The 16,607-nt window shown below is 55.2% G+C and overlaps 1 protein-coding gene across 1 annotated transcript in view; it reads left to right on the forward strand.

Moving 5' to 3' along the window:
* ALK (ALK receptor tyrosine kinase) overlaps positions 1 to 16,607 on the forward strand; it is a gene marked incomplete at both ends in the record, with an annotated part of 722,458 nt that overhangs the window by 683,274 nt on the left and 22,577 nt on the right. Inside the window, 10 exons of the mRNA XM_079720718.1 lie at positions 3,207 to 3,338; positions 4,102 to 4,246; positions 6,858 to 7,040; positions 8,258 to 8,356; positions 8,843 to 8,995; positions 9,958 to 10,062; positions 12,080 to 12,266; positions 12,967 to 13,057; positions 13,185 to 13,249; positions 14,641 to 14,770. Of these exons, the coding sequence (XP_079576844.1) occupies positions 3,207 to 3,338; positions 4,102 to 4,246; positions 6,858 to 7,040; positions 8,258 to 8,356; positions 8,843 to 8,995; positions 9,958 to 10,062; positions 12,080 to 12,266; positions 12,967 to 13,057; positions 13,185 to 13,249; positions 14,641 to 14,770 (1,290 nt within the window). The remainder of the gene's footprint in view (positions 1 to 3,206; positions 3,339 to 4,101; positions 4,247 to 6,857; positions 7,041 to 8,257; positions 8,357 to 8,842; positions 8,996 to 9,957; positions 10,063 to 12,079; positions 12,267 to 12,966; positions 13,058 to 13,184; positions 13,250 to 14,640; positions 14,771 to 16,607) is intronic.

Raw genomic sequence — 16,607 nt, forward strand, 5'->3', positions numbered from 1 at the left:
CTGGGTGGGACCGGGGCAGGGATCTGGGTTCTAGGTCTCAGGACCCAGGGCTCCTTCCCCAGAAACTTATTCAAGAGTAGAGTTGGAAGACAGGTGTGGGAACAAGAGCTATGAGAAAGCAGTTCAATTCCACAGAATAACCTCAAGGCTCCTAAGAGCCAGGCCCCAGGCTGGGAGCCAGGAGTAAAGTATGTGCCCTACCCCCAACCCCACCTTAGAGGCTGAAAACAAAGCAACAGGAGTAAGCTGCGCAGGTGCAACCTTGTGCGTGAGAAATGTCTGGACTCTTATTTAGCAACTATAATCAGGACTTTCCAACCTGATATAATGTGTTAAGTCATTACATCACAAGCCGCTGTAATTTTCACGGGAATTTATTGAGTGCTAATGTAATTCTTTCATCTAAGCAGAAAGATTGCATTGACTTCCGCAAGGAACTTTTACTTGATTGGATTGTCATCAATTACGTCTTTTCACAGGACTGAGTCCTTTTTTAATTCAATTGTAATCTACTTGTTCCTCTGAACTGCTGCATTTTATCATTTTATTAATGAACCTGCTTGCTCTCAAACCTTGGATGTGCCAGGGAAGTTCCAAAGAAGCCAGGGACATAGGGCAGCCCCCTCTGCTGGTCGGGTCAGGCATAGCATGGGCACGGGGAAAATAATTGGTCTTCCCAGTTGCTCCACATCTCCGCCCCTCAGGAGTCATTTGAGAAAGGGAGAAAGACCTTTTACAGGCACTACCTCAATCTCCAGTCCTCCCTAGGCCGAAAAATGGTGTCTAGAGAGGATCTTCTAGAGAATGAAGTGGACCCCAAGAATTAAACTGCAGGCTTTGGCAGCTCTGCTGGTTCTATTGCATTTCTGTGTGGAGTGGCTCTTCCCGTGTGCCTGGCCAACCCAAGCCTGGAATGGGCCCCAGCTGCTGGAACCACCTCTCAGAAATGACAATCAAAAGTGCCTCCAGGGCTTCCCTGGTGGCGCAGTGGTTGAGAGTCCGCCTGCCGATGCAGGGGACACGGGTTCGTGCCCTGGTCCGGGAAGATCCCACATGCTGTGGAGCGGCTGGGCCCGTGAGCCATGGCTGCTGAGCCTGCGCATCCGGAGCCTGTGCTCCGCAACGGGAGAGGCCACAGCAGTGAGAGGCCCGCGTACCGCAAAAGAAAAAAAAAAGCGAATCATGGAAAAGTGATCAGCTCCTCCGAATGCAGCTGTAGACCCAGCAAGATGCAGACTGAGAAGCGAATCCACTGTTCCCCTCCCGCCACCCCATGCAAAGGAGACACCTGAGCCGCCGGGGCAGTGGGGAACGCGCTGACTCTGGGCTCTAGTTAGACAAAGGCCATCCTGCAGCCCAACTGCTCCCTCCAGCAATCTCCAGCCATCGGCAAGTTCCATTCAAGGGAAGAGCACATCCCCAAGGGGTGGGGGCCCCACTGCTGCCAGGCAGAGGAGAGGAGGAAAGGGAGCATGGTCGGAGGGGATGGACCTTCTTAGCACCACTGGTTCGCACTGGGCAGCTCCCCAATTTTTTTTAGTTATTTATTTAGACTTTTTGGCTGCATCGGGTCTTAGTTGCAGCATGTGGGATCTTTCATGGCGACGCGTGGGCTTCTCTCTAGTTGTGGCGCGCGGGCTTAGTTGCCCTGTGCCATGTGGGATCTTAGTTCCCCGACCAGGTCTCGAACCCGCGTCCCCTGCATTGGAAGGCGGATTCTTAACCACTGGACCACCGGGGCAGTCCCGCAGCTCTCCAGTTAATATAGGAAGGCAGATCCAGACAGATGGCCCAGCAAATCTCCAGTCAGGAAGTGAGACTGGACACTGTCTTCTGTGCTCTGCTCTGCCTAGCTGGCAGCACACATTTCCACGCCCTGTCCCTGGCTCTGCCCTCAGAGCATGCCCCTTGCATCTCAGGCCCTCCCCAGGTAGCGGTTAGCAGGGTTTCCTTCCAGTAGACTCCATGCCCCTCGGCCCCCGCCCCAGCCCTGGATGGCACTGCATATACACAGGAGAAATGTCAGCTGTCCACAGTAGCAATTCAGACCCACACTAAATCCACTCTAAAACATATCAAATTATTTCCATCATTAAATCCAAAATACCATAAAACAAATTGCATCTCAGCTATTTATCTGGAAATTTCTCTAGTACTCATTCCCGGCACCCCTGAGTGCTTTAGCATAAGGAGTGGCTCAAGAAGAATTGCCATGTCCACTGGCTGGTTACACAGCAACATTCGATGAAAATGTGATGTTTTGTTGGCCTTTTTTCTATTAAGCGAAAGAAAAGTCATTTTCCTCCAAGGTCAGGGCAATGCGTGGAGAGTTCGTCTCAGCTGCTGTGACCGACAAGCAGGGTGGCTATTCTTGAAACGCTGCCCTCTTTATTCAGGGATTCCAGCCTTCTGGGTCACAGGAATTTCCAGCATGTCCCCAGAGACTCCCAGATGCCTGGGCCCACACCAGGTGGAATAAAATCCGAGTTTGTCCTCCCACTGTTTTCTTCTCTTTACAAAAGATGCTTCAAACTGCAACTTCTCAAAAAACCCCAGTGGCTCCTCGCTGCTTAGAGAATGAAGTCCAGCTCCTTCTCTGTTTGTATTCAAGGCCTCTGTCCAGGATCTGACTGTCCAGTTAGGTTCCCTCTACCCACTCCCATTTACACTCCCGCCAGCACTCTCTTACCGCATGGGGCCTTTATCACCCCCTCTTCAGAATCCAAAGGATCCTAACAGGTCCTCTTGGACCACCTCTCTGTCCTCAGATGGACTTTTCTGAGCCAGAGAGACTCCTTATACTTTTCCCCCCAAATACCCCACTCACCTCCTTCCCTCTGGGCTCATGCTGATCTCCTCCCCTGTAATGTCCTAATTTTCTCCCATTCTCAGTGTTTAAAAATCTCCCCATCCTTCAAGGCCCAAGTGAATGCCACCTCCCCCAGGCAGTCCTCTCTGCTCACCAGTCCAGCAACAAAGCCTCACTCTCCCTCCTCAACTTCCCATGCATTTTCTTCCAAGCTGTCCCTGTGGTCCTTCTCCAATACTGCCCAGAGTGACAGTTATCTGTGTGTAGTTTTTGTCTCCTCAATTCAAAGGCAAGCTATTTGAGAGATCGTCAGACCCTATCTTTAAACATAGAAGGTCTGTGTGCTGGGAGGTAGAGAACCCTGGGCACAAACCTGAGGTGCTTTTTGTTTCTCCAGACAAACCAACTAATCCAGAAAGTCTGCATTGGAGAGAACAACGTGATAGAAGAAGAAATCCGCGTGAACAAAAGTGTGCACGAGTGGGCAGGAGGGGGCGGCGGAGGGGGCGGAGCCACCTACGTATTTAAGGTGAGGTCTGGGTGCCAGCTTCCCCAGGGCAGCGCCTTCTCTGTGTCCTGGTGTTGGATCCTCAGGACAGACCTGGGAATGAAGCACCTCGGGTGCTCTTAGCCCCATTTAAAGTTGAGGAAACCGAGGCCCAGAGGGAATATAAGGTTCCCTGTCTGTCCAGGAAAGGACAGGCCCTTCTCATGTTGATATGCCAGCTGGATTTTACCACGAAGACCTTTGCCATCCTGCTTCAGAGTCCCAGAGGGTCCCACTGTGCCCTCCTCTGTCCTAAGGTGGACTTTTCTGATGTCATCGAAGATAAGCAAAGGTTTCCTGCTGGGTCTTCCTGCAGGGACAGTGATGCTGAGGGCTTAATCTTGAAGTTGTGGGGATCAGAGCAGAGACCCCTGAGCGTGCAAAGGAAGGAGAGAGGAAGGAGAGGAGAGAGACCTGCTTCTGCACACCAGCTGCCAGACCCCTGAGGCTAGAGAGGAACTTCAGGAAGGGGCTGTAGAAACAGCCTCCTGGTATTCAGATACATTTCTATCTCCTAGTGCTTTTGCTTCACGTACTGAACCTGGACTAATACACGAGCCCGGGGTTGGAGGGGATGGAAGAGCTGATGGGTTGTTGTAACATGAGATCAGGGCCCTCAGACCACTGAGATGTCACCCACTGCCCAGCAAACACTCGGCCACATTTAAACATTTAAATTGCTCAGGGGTCTCCAGAGAGGGAGCCCCACTCGGTTTCTCAATCTCTGAATGTCTCCCCTGGGCAGATGAAGGATGGACTGCCAGTGCCCCTGATCATTGCAGCCGGCGGTGGCGGCAGGGCCTACGGAGCCAAGACAGACACGTTCCACCCAGAGAGACTGGAGAATAACTCCTCAGTTCTAGGGCTGAATGGCAATTCCGGAGCCGCAGGTAAACCGCTGCAAGCCCACCCTCTCCCAGAACATTCTCCCGGGACTGTGTGAGCTTCAGCTCGGCCAGGTGCCATCACACACCTGTGGGCATCTTAGTCACTGCCCCTTGAGATGCTGGGAGCTCTGGATATTGGTACCGGGATCCCGAGAGGAAGGGCAGGCCACACACTGGGGACCCAGAGGTCCCCTTGCCAACACGGGGTTTGGACTTGCAGAAGGTCACTGAGAAAATGAGGCAGGCGGCAGCAGTCTGACCGCCAACCCAACCGTCCCCGGGTTTTACCAAATGCAACAGGATGTGAGCAGGTGGAAGGAATCTGGGCAGAGTCAGGCCCCCGGGCCCCTGTGGTTTGTTTGTACTTCCAGGCCCCGGGCTGCCAGTGCACACGTCTCCTTGCTGGAAAATCTCTTTCTGGAATCTCCTTAATGAGAGCCAGCAACACAGAAATAGGGGGCAGACACCAAAAGGGATGTGAATTCTCTGATTCCTCCGAAGTCAGCCATTCATCTTTGTATTTTCTTTTTTCCACAATCAGATCGAGGGAGGATTTTTGAAGGCATTTAAGATTTGAGATTAATTAAAATAAATACTCAGACTTTCTCTTCAATTGAGAGAGAGCTAGAGATAGAAGAAAGAGGAGAAGCAATCACAGCGAGGAATTACTGCAGTGATACAGTGCCCCTTACATCCATCCAGCATGTAATAAGTTACAAAGCACTTCCACATCTATTATACATGTGCTATTCAAAATAGTCCTTTAGGGTTTTCCAAACATATCATTTCATTTTACAGAAGAGTCAACAAGATCATTGAAAGTTGGTGGATTTTTTTCTCAAGATGGCCAAACTGTTTCGTACTTAATCCAATTTTTGAAACACTGTTGTTGCTGTTTTTATTTTTACGCCCATTGTTTTCTTTTTCACACATTTGCTTGAAGGCTGCAAGATAGAGTGGAGGTCGGAAACCAACTTAGCTGGGGACTGTGCAGGAAGCAAGGGTAGGGTGCCCCGGGTAGGGGAAGGAGGGCACACCTGGTATCAGGCCCATCTCATCCTAACTTACTCACTAAGCTCGCGGCCCCAAATAGCCAGCAGAGCCCACTTCCGGCTAACGGCGCTGAGGGGGCCTTCCTCCACCACGTGACATCAACCACCTTGACTGGCCCCATACCCACCCTCTGGCTGGCAAAGGGAGGCCAAACACTTGGAGTCCTGTAGCTTCCGAAGCTGACAGAAGGTCCTCGCGACTTGTCCAGGACCTCATTTCAGCTCTGCTTGTCTCTGTCCCAGACCCAAGCTTCTTCCTGACCTCGACTTCATTTCCTGAAACCTGTCTCCCTCTTTCTAGCACCATAGTCATCCCTGTCTGCAGCTTTCCCCACCTAGACATCCCTCTGCTGCCCCCTCTGGGTCCAGAAGAACCGTGGCCACAAGTTCTCCCAGAGGACCCTTCCGGGCAGGTTGACCCTTCCGGGCAGGTTAACCCTTACAGTTCCAGCATATACACGCACAGCTGTTTCTCCCGGTTCCCACCTCCCATCATCTGCTGGAGCAGAAAGGGCTTTGGGGTCTTCTGGAGTAAACTGCCTCTTGAAATGTCACACAAAACAATATGGGGAGACAAGGTGGGCGTCCTGGAATTTCCAGGGCCGCGGGAGAGATGTATTGTGGTCTGCCTGTGGCCTTAAGATACAGTTACGTTCAACCTAGCTCTGTAAAGAACATTTCGTTTGCAAGAGTTCAGAGCAGGCCCAGGCGTTGGGAAGCACAGCTCCAGCTGCTGCCACTGTAGCCAGAGCATCACCACCTCCACCCACAGCTCTCTTTGCTCTTGACCTTGGAGCAGCTCCTTAGACGCAGGCAGGCAAGAGCACCCCCTGATGCTGCCTGAGCATCAGAGTGTGAGGCCTTCTGCCTGTATGTGACCTGCCTCACAAACGCCCAACGACCCCTCCACTTGGTGGTTTGTAAAATATTTCATACACCCCCTGTCTTCTTTGATCCTAACATCCACCCCACGAGGTGTCTCATTATCTCCAAGTGACAGGTGAGGAAACCAAGTCTCAGACTGGGGAAGTTCTTGCCTAGTAGACAGTTAAAGCACTTTGGGTTATTTGGTGCCTTAATCCAGGATTCCTGCTAGGAATTTCACTGCCGTGACCTCGGCAGGGTTTTAACAGTTGGTCCTGGTTCTTTGAGATGGGAAGCAGTTAATGAAACGCAGGCCGGGCGCTTCAGGACTTGGCAGGCATAGAGGGAAGGCAGAGGCACAAGTTTAGTAGTCGTGCTGCCTGTCCCCTCCACTTCCCCCGTCCCTCACCGAGCACACTGCCGGGCTTTTGAGCCAGAGGCCTGACAAGAAGCTGGGGTACGAGGTGCTCCCATCGGGACATGCACGACTGTGGCCAGAGCAGCTCTCCCTCGGGCAAAGGGCACGCTCGGCCGTGGACTCTGAAGGCCCCAGGCCCCACTGAGGACAGGTCCCCTGAGCACTGGACAGGGGCAAGCACCCCTCAAAGACACTGAGCCCTGCTTCCTTCACAAGGCCCAGCAGCTGCCCAAACCCAGCCAGCACCCTCACCTAGGCATTTCTCCGTCTCTTCCCACAGGTGGCGGAGGTGGCTGGAATGATAACACTTCCTTGCTCTGGTCTGGAAAATCTTTGCTGGAAGGTGCCACCGGAGGACATTCCTGCCCCCAGGCCGTGAAGAAGTGGGGGTGGGAGACCAGAGGGGGTTTCGGAGGGGGTGGAGGGGGGTGCTCCTCAGGTGGAGGAGGCGGAGGATATATAGGTAAAGATGATTTGCGTTCAAGGTGTCACTGCCCTCCCCACTTAGTCCTAGGCACCTCACCTCCCTGTCCTCTCCCTGGTCCCTGCCTGCACGCCCCTGGCCCACCCCCAGTGTGGACTGTGATGTGACCGTGCACGCCTTCCTCCCAGCCCCACCAGACGAGCCAGAGGCAGGGTGTTGGCTTTCGAGCCAGCATCCTGCCTCGAGGTTTCGATAGGACAGCATCAAGATCCCATATGATTCTTGATCTCCCCCAAAGCCAATGATAAAGGGGCTTTGGCTTCCCAGCCTCTTCTCTGGGCCTCCCCCAAGGACGCACTGGCCTGAGAGCCTTGGAGGCCAGACTCCTCTACCCTGTGCCTCCCTTCGGATGGCCTGGCCCGAGTCCTTGCCAAGCCCACTCCCTGAGGACCTGGTGTGCAGCTTCTGGCCTCATGGACTCCCCACACTCTCTTTCCTGCCCCAGCCCGCCAGCTTCCAGAAGGGCGCCATTCCCCTGCTGATGGGTGCTTGTCCTGAGGGCAGCTGCGGGCAGTCCCAGCCCAGCCCTTCAGCAAGCAGCTGGCCCCTGGCCCCAGCTCTCCTCTGGGCTTCTGAAGCTGAGAAGCATCCCCACAGACTAGGACACAATGCATGCACGCGCTGTGATGTGCTGTCCGTGTTTTGCTTTACGCTGTGTGTGAGATGCTCGTGTTGACCAGATGCTCTTCTTTTCCAAGCGGGGGGTGGGTGGGAGGAGCCCAAGGGGAGGAGCCCAAAGATAACCCAACCCCCACTGAAAGGAGGGACAGGAGCCTAAAGGCACAGGGGCCCATCCCCCCTGCCCCAACCCTGACCGGATGGGACAGGACAGCCACTCCTCGGTGCTACTGCCCGGCCAGTCCTGAAGAGGGGCCAAGGGGCCAACCCAGCCTAGGGAGACTAGAACTCTTCCAACTCTTGCTAACATGGACTGCTTCCTGGGGGGGGCCCAGCAGAGTGGTGGAGACCCCCCAGCGGGAGCTGGCCCGGACCTGGAGGAGAAAGTGGCCCACACACCAGGCTTCTACTGAGCCGAGCCCCAAGTGCAGCCCCTGTGCCCTGAGCCTCCCTTCCCTCCCCACCACCCCACCCTCGAGGCCCCTCCCTGACCCCGCTGCTTGCCCTGCTGATGCGCACGTGTGTCCAGACTTGGGCACCCACCTCTCTGCGTTAAACTCTCCTCTGGTTTGCCACAGGTGGCAGTGCAGCCTCCAACAATGACCCCGAGATGGACGGGGAGGATGGGGTTTCCTTCATCAATCCACTGGGCATCCTGTACACCCCGGCTTTAAAAGGTACCCCCTCTGCCAGGTGGCAGAACCAGCTTCCTTAAGGCCAGTTCACCCTCCCAGCTAAAACTCCAGGGCTACTGATGTGAGTCCAGGACACAAAGGTGTGATTGTGGGTCCCTTGCGGGCAAGCCTTCTTAGTGGTCATCTCACCAAGTTTTCTGGAAATCAGGATACGTGATCTGATTTGGACACAGAAGGAGAAGACTGGCCAGCCCTAGAAAATGCAACAGTAATAGGCCCGGTACCTGTAGCAGCCAACCTAAGTGACCCTCGTGTGGACCCTCCCACTTGCCTGCCTGTCCTCTGTCTGAGTTCCCCTCACCAGATGCGCTGTGGACTTTCCTGCACAGGCAGCACTCCCAGTGGCAATGGGACGTAGGAGCAGGGACCAGAGAACCCGCCCTGACTAGCTGGAGACAGAGTGCAGAGCCTGGGGGTGGGGTGCAGGGCGGCCTCCGCCCGAGGCTGACCCTCCCTCCTTCTCACCAGTGATGGAGGGCCATGGGGAAGTGAATATTAAGCATTACCTGAACTGCAGCCACTGTGAGGTAGATGAGTGCCACATGGACCCCGAGAGCCACAGGGTCATCTGCTTCTGTGACCACGGGACGGTGCTGGCCGAGGATGGTGTCTCCTGCATAGGTAAGGGGGTGGGGGAGGGAGCCCAAAGCTTGAGCCACAGCTGGTTTCTTTGGTTCTGGGACACCTCAGATGCAGTTTTATAAACTTCCTGACACCCCTGTCTGCCCCCAGCACCAGTGCTCTGCTGATGGGTAGAGGGACCTGTGTGTGAAAGGTGGGTCACGGCTTGGGAAGGAGTCACAAGTCACCTAGTCCCACCCCTAATCCCGGATGCGACCCCCACATCCCCACCAGGGGACCGGCCCATCTCCACTGGCCACCCCAGTACCAGGGACCTCAGTACTCCTAAGGCACAGCGTCCCATCGGGGCGTCACAGAGCCAGACCTGTTCCTTCCAGCTTCCACTCCCGGGCTCCCTGCTCACAGTGGCCCTTCAGGCGCAGCGTCTGAACACAGCACTGCCCATCTATTTCCATCCATTCATATGGGACACAGGTTTATGCCTCCTTCCCATCCTGGTGTTCCAGTTGTCAACGTCCCTTGTGAAATGCAGTGTCCGGGCCCAGGCACGGTGCCTCGGTGTGGTTGATGCCAGTGTGCACCCAGGCCCTCCCTCCCATGCGCCAGGTCCAGAGCGCTCGCGGACAGAGAATCAATTCAGCCTCTAGAGTCTAACTGACCGGGACACTCTGTCGCTGGGTCGTACTGAGTTTGTAGTCATCTAAGGTGCCTGAATCTCTTCTCCAGCCACTGTTGGCTCACCTTTCATCCTCATCCTGTCATGCACATTTGCTGTTTTGGGTCAATGTCCAGATTTTGATATTTATCCCTTTTACATATTCCCTCCCCACAAAAGCTACTGTTGAAAGTTGTAAAACCAGGACAAACCTGCTTCATGCCCTGGTCCTCTGAAAAGGATGGTGGTCCAGGTGTCCAAGGCTGGGGAGGGTCTTTCTGACTTGGGGCCAGCTCAGAGGAGAATCCGTGTGGTCATCGGTGCCCCATGGGGACCTGTCTTCCAGTGTCGCCCACCCCGGAGCCCCACCTGCCACTCTCGCTGATCCTCTCCGTCGTGACCTCTGCCCTCGTGGCCGCCCTTGTCCTGGCCTTCTCCGGCATCATGATCGGTGAGTGTCCCAGAGCCCCAGCACTTCCAAAGCGGGGCAGGGAAGGCAGATCTGGCAGAACAGAATAGCATCTCAGGCTGTGCCATGGCTGCTGAGGTTTCACTCTGGGTGGGTAGTGATGAGCGCAGCCCAAGCCAAGCCAAAACAGAAGGCCCCCTCACTCCACCGCCCTGTACATCCCTGGTTCCTAGGAGCCCCCGACTCTGAACCTCAGCCCTGGGCATAGCCTCCTGGTTGCTCAAGGAGGGGGCACCCTTCAGAACGCTAAAGGTCAGCCCTTCCCCAGACCTCCCTTTCAGCTCTCATGAGACCTGGGCTTCAGCGGGCTCTTCTAGTCTGGCTCGCTTCCTGTGTCACGCCTCCAGCCCGCCCTTCCCCACTCCACGCAGAGAATGCAGAGCTGGTTTCTGAGTGTTTCCCATTAGGCCCGTGAGCCAAGGGGTGATGACCTGCAGGTCGCAGAGGGCTCTGCGTGGTCCAGCCAGGCTCTCCCTGCTGGAAATGCCTGGGACAGATGGGCAGGGACCTGAGGGGAAGCAGAAGGAAAGGCTCAGCTCCGGGCAGCACTTTCAGGCCAGCCCCTCGAAGGCAGGGAATCTGGGGTGGACAGGGAGGTGGCAGCTAATGTGATCCCCACGATGCCAGCCTGCAAAGAGCAGGATGATGAGAGCTAACTGGTTGCACACCTACCACACGATGGGTGACTGACACATTTTAGTTCACCAAACCCTCAAAGAACCCTAGGATCACGGTTGGTGTATTTCACAGTGGAGGAACTGAGCGCACAGGAGTTGACTCACTTGGCCTGGCCCTGCCCTGTGAATCACCTCCCATGGCGTCTGCCTTATATATAGAATGTTCTCACACGTAGCGGTAACAGTGACAGTGGTCACTTGTACTGGGAGAGCTGTTTAGAACTTTCCAAAACCATTTCTTTCCTCCTTTCTTTCTTTCTTTCCTCCTTCTTTCTTTCTTCCCTCCTTCCTTCCTTTCTTTCTTTATTTTTTTTCGTGGCACTGCACAGCTTGTGGGATTTTAGTTCCCTGACCAGGGATTGAACCCACACCCCGGCAGTGAGTGCACCATGTCCTAACCACTGGACCGCCAGGGAATTCCCTCCAAAACCATTTTATGTTGGTGAATTCATTTCATTGTCACAAACCTAGGGGATGGGGAGTGGGGCTTTAGGAGACAGGGCAGGAGTTATGGTCCCTGCTTACAGAGAAGGAGACTGAGATCCAAAGAGGTCACGTGTCACTTGTCAGTGTCACAGCTTGTAAGTAACAAAAGGCAGAATTAGAACTCAGGTCCTCAGGCACCAGCTTAGACCCAGTTTAGAGACCTTTCACTCTGTGACGGTCTCCAGCTATGTGGCTTGGCGGTTCTTCAACTGTAGGAAACACAGGTGACCAAGAACCCCAGCTGTACTCCCAAATCCATTGCCATGCTTGCCCCACCCAGCACCTGGGCAGAGCAGAGCTGCTAAGGCAGGCCCCCTCCTGGAGACACGGGACTCCTCTGATAGCCGACTTGGGATCCAGAACCTAGCAAGAGCCTTGCTGGAACTTCTTTAGACTGAATGGCCGTCTAGGGTCTTTGCTCAACCTTCCCTCATCCTGTCCTTCACATGGGGTCAGACTTTCAGCACCATATGGTGGCTTCCCAGCCTTCCTGGGTTCCCTCCCAATTATCTCTCACAGGCATTTCCGCTAATAAAATCCTTGCATGTTTAATCCTGTCTTGGGTCTGCTGCTCAGAGGACCCAAGCTAATGTGCCTCTGCCCCTGCACGATACAATTAAATGTTTTCCATTCATATGATTTTAAGCTTTACATTTACTTTCATCTTTCAATTAAAGGTGCGCTTTCACATCTGTAATCATTTTGTTGGTATGACTAAGTGTGGTGGAAAGATTTAGATCCCTGTGGAGGAGCTGGAGATCCAGGAAGGCTTCCTGGAGGAGGTGGCCCAGCTGCCTGGCCCGGGCCACCTTGCGCTGACCTCCATGTGTCTGCAGTGTACCGCCGGAAGCACCAGGAGCTGCAAGCCATGCAGATGGAACTGCAGAGCCCCGAGTACAAGCTGAGCAAACTCCGCACCTCCACCATCATGACCGACTACAACCCCAACTACTGTTTTGCCGGCAAGACCTCCTCCATCAGTGACCTGAAAGAGGTGCCCAGGAAAAACATCACCCTCATCCGGTGAGTGCCCATCACTGTCCTGGGGGGCAGCGGGGGGTGTGGGGGAGGCAGGGAAGGGAGAGCTCCAGGGGGCCGGATGTCATCCCTGCACCACGAATTCCTCCGGCAGCAAGAAGCCAGTAGAGCCACCCCTCGGGGCACCCCCAGCCCCCCACAGGGGGAGAAGTTTCAGTGTTCCGGGCCATTGGGGGGGGGGTGTTTGCTTGTTTAACACCCCATATACACATGGGGTTGGTACAATGAGAGGAGGATTAGATGGGAGGAATGGGGCGCCCCTCAAAATCCACCCAAGTGCCCCTCCCCAGGCCCTGCTCCCAGAGCACCCTGTGCACGTGTCTGTCATTCACCAAGCACACTCCAGGGGGTGTCCGCCAGCTGTCTATGCCCCTCACCCCCGGCCCCAGGGAGCACAAGCCTCCCTGGCAGGCTTAGCCTTAGTCCCCTCTAGGGGACTTAGTCTTAGTCCCCTCTAGGTCCCTGGCAAATATTAGAGGCTCAGTAAGTGTTCACAGAAGGAATGTCCAGCCAGTGTCCTGAATCCTGGCTTGGAAACTTTCTTGTCGGGTAAAGCAATGGAGGCCCAGGACCGACGAGCAAAGCCAGACTGAGGGCATTACCCTTGAGGGTGTGCGTGACCCCCTGGCTCCCGTGTGCGTCCACTAAATGTGCCCCTGTCTCATCTCGCCTTGTCTCTGAACAGGGGTCTGGGCCACGGCGCGTTTGGGGAGGTGTATGAAGGTCAGGTGTCTGGAATGCCCAGCGACCCGAGCCCCCTGCAAGTGGCTGTAAAGGTAAGAGGCGGCTCCCCTGTGGACCTGACCTTGGCCAGGGGTCTCTGTAAGTGTGGCTCTGCTGAGAGCCTCTGACCTCTGCGGCTCACAGCCTCCTTCTCCTTCCCACCCTCCCTTCTGTGCCCAGACGCTGCCTGAGGTGTGTTCCGAACAGGACGAACTGGATTTCCTCATGGAAGCCCTGATCATCAGGTAATGACACAGGGAGACACCCCACACCACTGCCCCAAGCCTGTAAGGGACACGAGATATTTCTAACAGGCACATCTCTGAGGGAAACAGGGTTGTCCTGCAGTGTACCCCTCCCTCTCCAACAGGAGATGCCGTAAATTCTTAGCACGTCTTACCAGAGTGGAACCAGCCCCCAGATGGCTGTCTTAGAAAAAGAATCCAATCGATATCACTCCGCCTTCAATCAGCATCCCTGTGTCACCAACTGGTTCTTTCCCCCCTTTTCTTAAGAAACAGAGCATGCTGGTTGTTGACAGTAGAAGATACAATCCAGGTGCTTTGCCAACCCCAGCTCTCAGCTCTCATGTAAAGGAAATGGCCCCCCAAGTGATGGAAGGCACCCGCCCTGGTCCACCCAGCTGGTGGACCTTCAGTTGGTGGATCTGGGGCCCCCCACTGGGAGTCTCAGTGTCCGGGGCTCTGACAGCAGATGTTGGACCTTGAGATCTGGCCAGGCTCATGGCCTCCTGGTGCACTGGGGAACCTCAAACATCCTGGAGGCGGGGGCGGCCCGAGGTCTGCCCTTGACAGAAGTGGCAGAGGGAACGAGTCCAGAGCAGCGTGTGTGGTGCGCTGGGTCCACAGGAGGATAGCAGCAGGCTCAGCTCCTGCTTTAAAAATGACGCATTTTCTGATTGAGCATGTAATATGTGATTATTGAATAAAACCTGGAAAGTAGAAGAGTAGATGGAAGGAGACCCAAATCACTCCATCTCCCTACTTGGCAGTAACTGAGCAGCATTATATTTGGGTGTACAGTCACCCAGTGTGTCACCTCTGCACGCGTGCGCCCATGTGGAGTTCCCTGGCCCCGCTGCCTCACATGTCCCGCTAGGATCACGTTAACAAGAAAATGTGAATCTCAGAGCCCCCACGAGGAGCCCACAGTGGGATCCGTGGCCCTCTTCCTTGTTCTCTTCCACACACGGTCACCTGGCAGGTCTCATGCAGTCCCTTGGGGAAGCAGTTCCTGCAGCTTCCGCCTGAGGCCTTCCTCTGAAAACCCAAACCCCCAACGTGAATCCTGGCCAGCCGTCCGCGCCCCAGCCTCGAAGCCCTCCCCTCCCCCCACCCCACCTCCTCACCCACGTTCCTCCTCCACCCCCTCGCTTCCAAGCAAGTTCTTTCAAGCAGACTGAACTCCCGCCAGACCTGCCCTCTGGTTCTTCCAGCTGCTCAGCCACCGGATTATCCTCTGCTTAGGCCCAGCCGGGGACCCCTGCTTCCCGCATTTACAGAAAGCATTTACAAAATGTGGCTTCTGAAAGCATAAGTCTGTGCCCGGCTTTGCCCACTTAAGATTTTCCCAGGCTCAGCTCAGTTAAATTCGGTTACTCCCCTCTGCTCTGCAGCAAGTTCAACCACCAGAACATCGTGCGCTGTATCGGGGTGAGCCTGCAAGCCCTGCCCCGGTTTATCCTGCTGGAGCTCATGGCGGGAGGAGACCTCAAGTCCTTCCTCCGAGAGACGCGCCCTCGCCCGGTGAGTGAGAACCAGCCTTTCCCGGTAGCTGTGCCGGGGGACGGAGCAGGGGGAGGAAGGAGCCAGGGTGGGCAGCCTGGGAAGCAACATACTCAGCGGGACCGAGGGAGTCGGCCCACGGGCTCGGATCTGGGGGAAAGGCGGGAGAGGGGACAGAAGGCGGCTGACGGCTGCGCCCAGCCCCAGGGAGCTGTGCAAGGCTTGTGCAACAGCTTCTCCAGGCTGTACCTATTTTTATGGCCTGCTGATTGTGGAAAACCAAAACTAGGGACAAGCACGGGGGGGGGACTTTCATGCCGGCTGTGTCACTCACTCAACCCACTGACTTGGGGCAGGTCACTCTGCATCCACCCGTTCTGAACCCCACTGTCCTCATCTCTCAAATGCGGACACCCTGACCTTGTAGTTTTACTATCAAAGTAGAGTGCTGGGGTGTTTAGGAAGGTGCTGCATACATGTTATGGTTAAAGGGCTAGAGCTAGGGGGAGTGAAGAAACCTAAGTGGACCCACCCACGCCCAGCCCTGATTGGCCATTAGACAACCTGCTTAGGGCAGCCGACCCCCTCTAACCTCAGCATCTGCAACATGAACTCCTCGGGCTAGGCTAGAACATCTCGGACAGAGATCATTTATAAAACACAGCGCACTGGGCGAGCCTGGAGTCCAGCTGTCCACTCCTGTCACTGCCGGGGTCTTCAAGAGGCCTGGACCCTGGAAACTGGCGCAGAGCAGACCCCTGAGTTAGGACCTGCCTTCCTGTAGTTGCCACTGGACTATGAGGACCACGGGGAAGACCTGTACCCTCCCCACCCCCAGGAAAACAGAGAAAGACTGACAACCGCTCTGCCACAGCAAGACCAGGACGGAACACTCCCCTCACGAGGACCCCAAGTGGCGGCGGAAACCTCGGAAGGTCAGGCCTACTCCAGTCCACGCCTTCACTCAGGCTCAGTTTAGAAACCGCATCCTTAGGAGCCTCCACACTGTTCCTCTGGGTGACCTCTCTCAGCATCTAAGAGGAATCCGCTCTAACTCCTTGAGAAGATGAGTGTGTATGCACCTGAGCACACCTGGCAGGAAGAAGGGGGCTGGGGGATGGGGGAGAGAGAACTAACCCCACCTCATGATAATCCTCATCTGCATTATCGCCCTCCTCCTCAGAGTTTTCACGTTTCTCACAACCACCCTATGAAGTAGATGGTACAGATCTCACCCCATTCTGGAGACGGGAAAACAGTGGCTCAGGGTGGTCCTGTGACTTGCCGAGGCGCACAGGAAATGAGAAAGCTGGGACTAGAGCTCAGGTCTGGTGGCTCCTGATTCCATGCTCTCTCCAGCCTGCTGTGCTGTTTATCCTGATGGTCCCCTTTGAGAAGCCCTGAGTGCCAAGGGGAGGGTGGATTGTTCAGAGCAAATGCCGCCAGCTATGCAGGCATCTCTGCCAGGTCTGGGCACCAGCCTTGGCTTTCCCACCAGCACCCAGCAAGGCCGAGGAGTGCTGGGAAGCAGTGCCTCTGGCAGACGTCAAACAGGGAACACATGGTATCACACTTTGGGCAGAGGCATAGCTCTGGCTTTCCCACTGGAGATTCCTGGGGCTTGAGGACAAGAAAGTATTGTGACCTCCTTGTAAAGGGAATCCGGGAACCCTTCACTTGGCAAGTCCGAGGACTTGCAGGCAAAGGTATCTCTCTCCCTTGATGATGAAAGAGGATTTGAATGTCGTCTCAAAGAACGAAGCACCAGCAAGGAAAGGCAGATCACTGATATCTCCCACCACCTCTAGCCCCAGTGCCACCCCAAGGAGGCTCAGAGCAGGAGCGTGCTGCCAAGTTC

Source organism: Hyperoodon ampullatus (assembly GCF_949752795.1).
Source record: "Hyperoodon ampullatus genome assembly, chromosome: 15".
Taxonomy (NCBI): Eukaryota; Metazoa; Chordata; class Mammalia; order Artiodactyla; family Ziphiidae; genus Hyperoodon; species Hyperoodon ampullatus.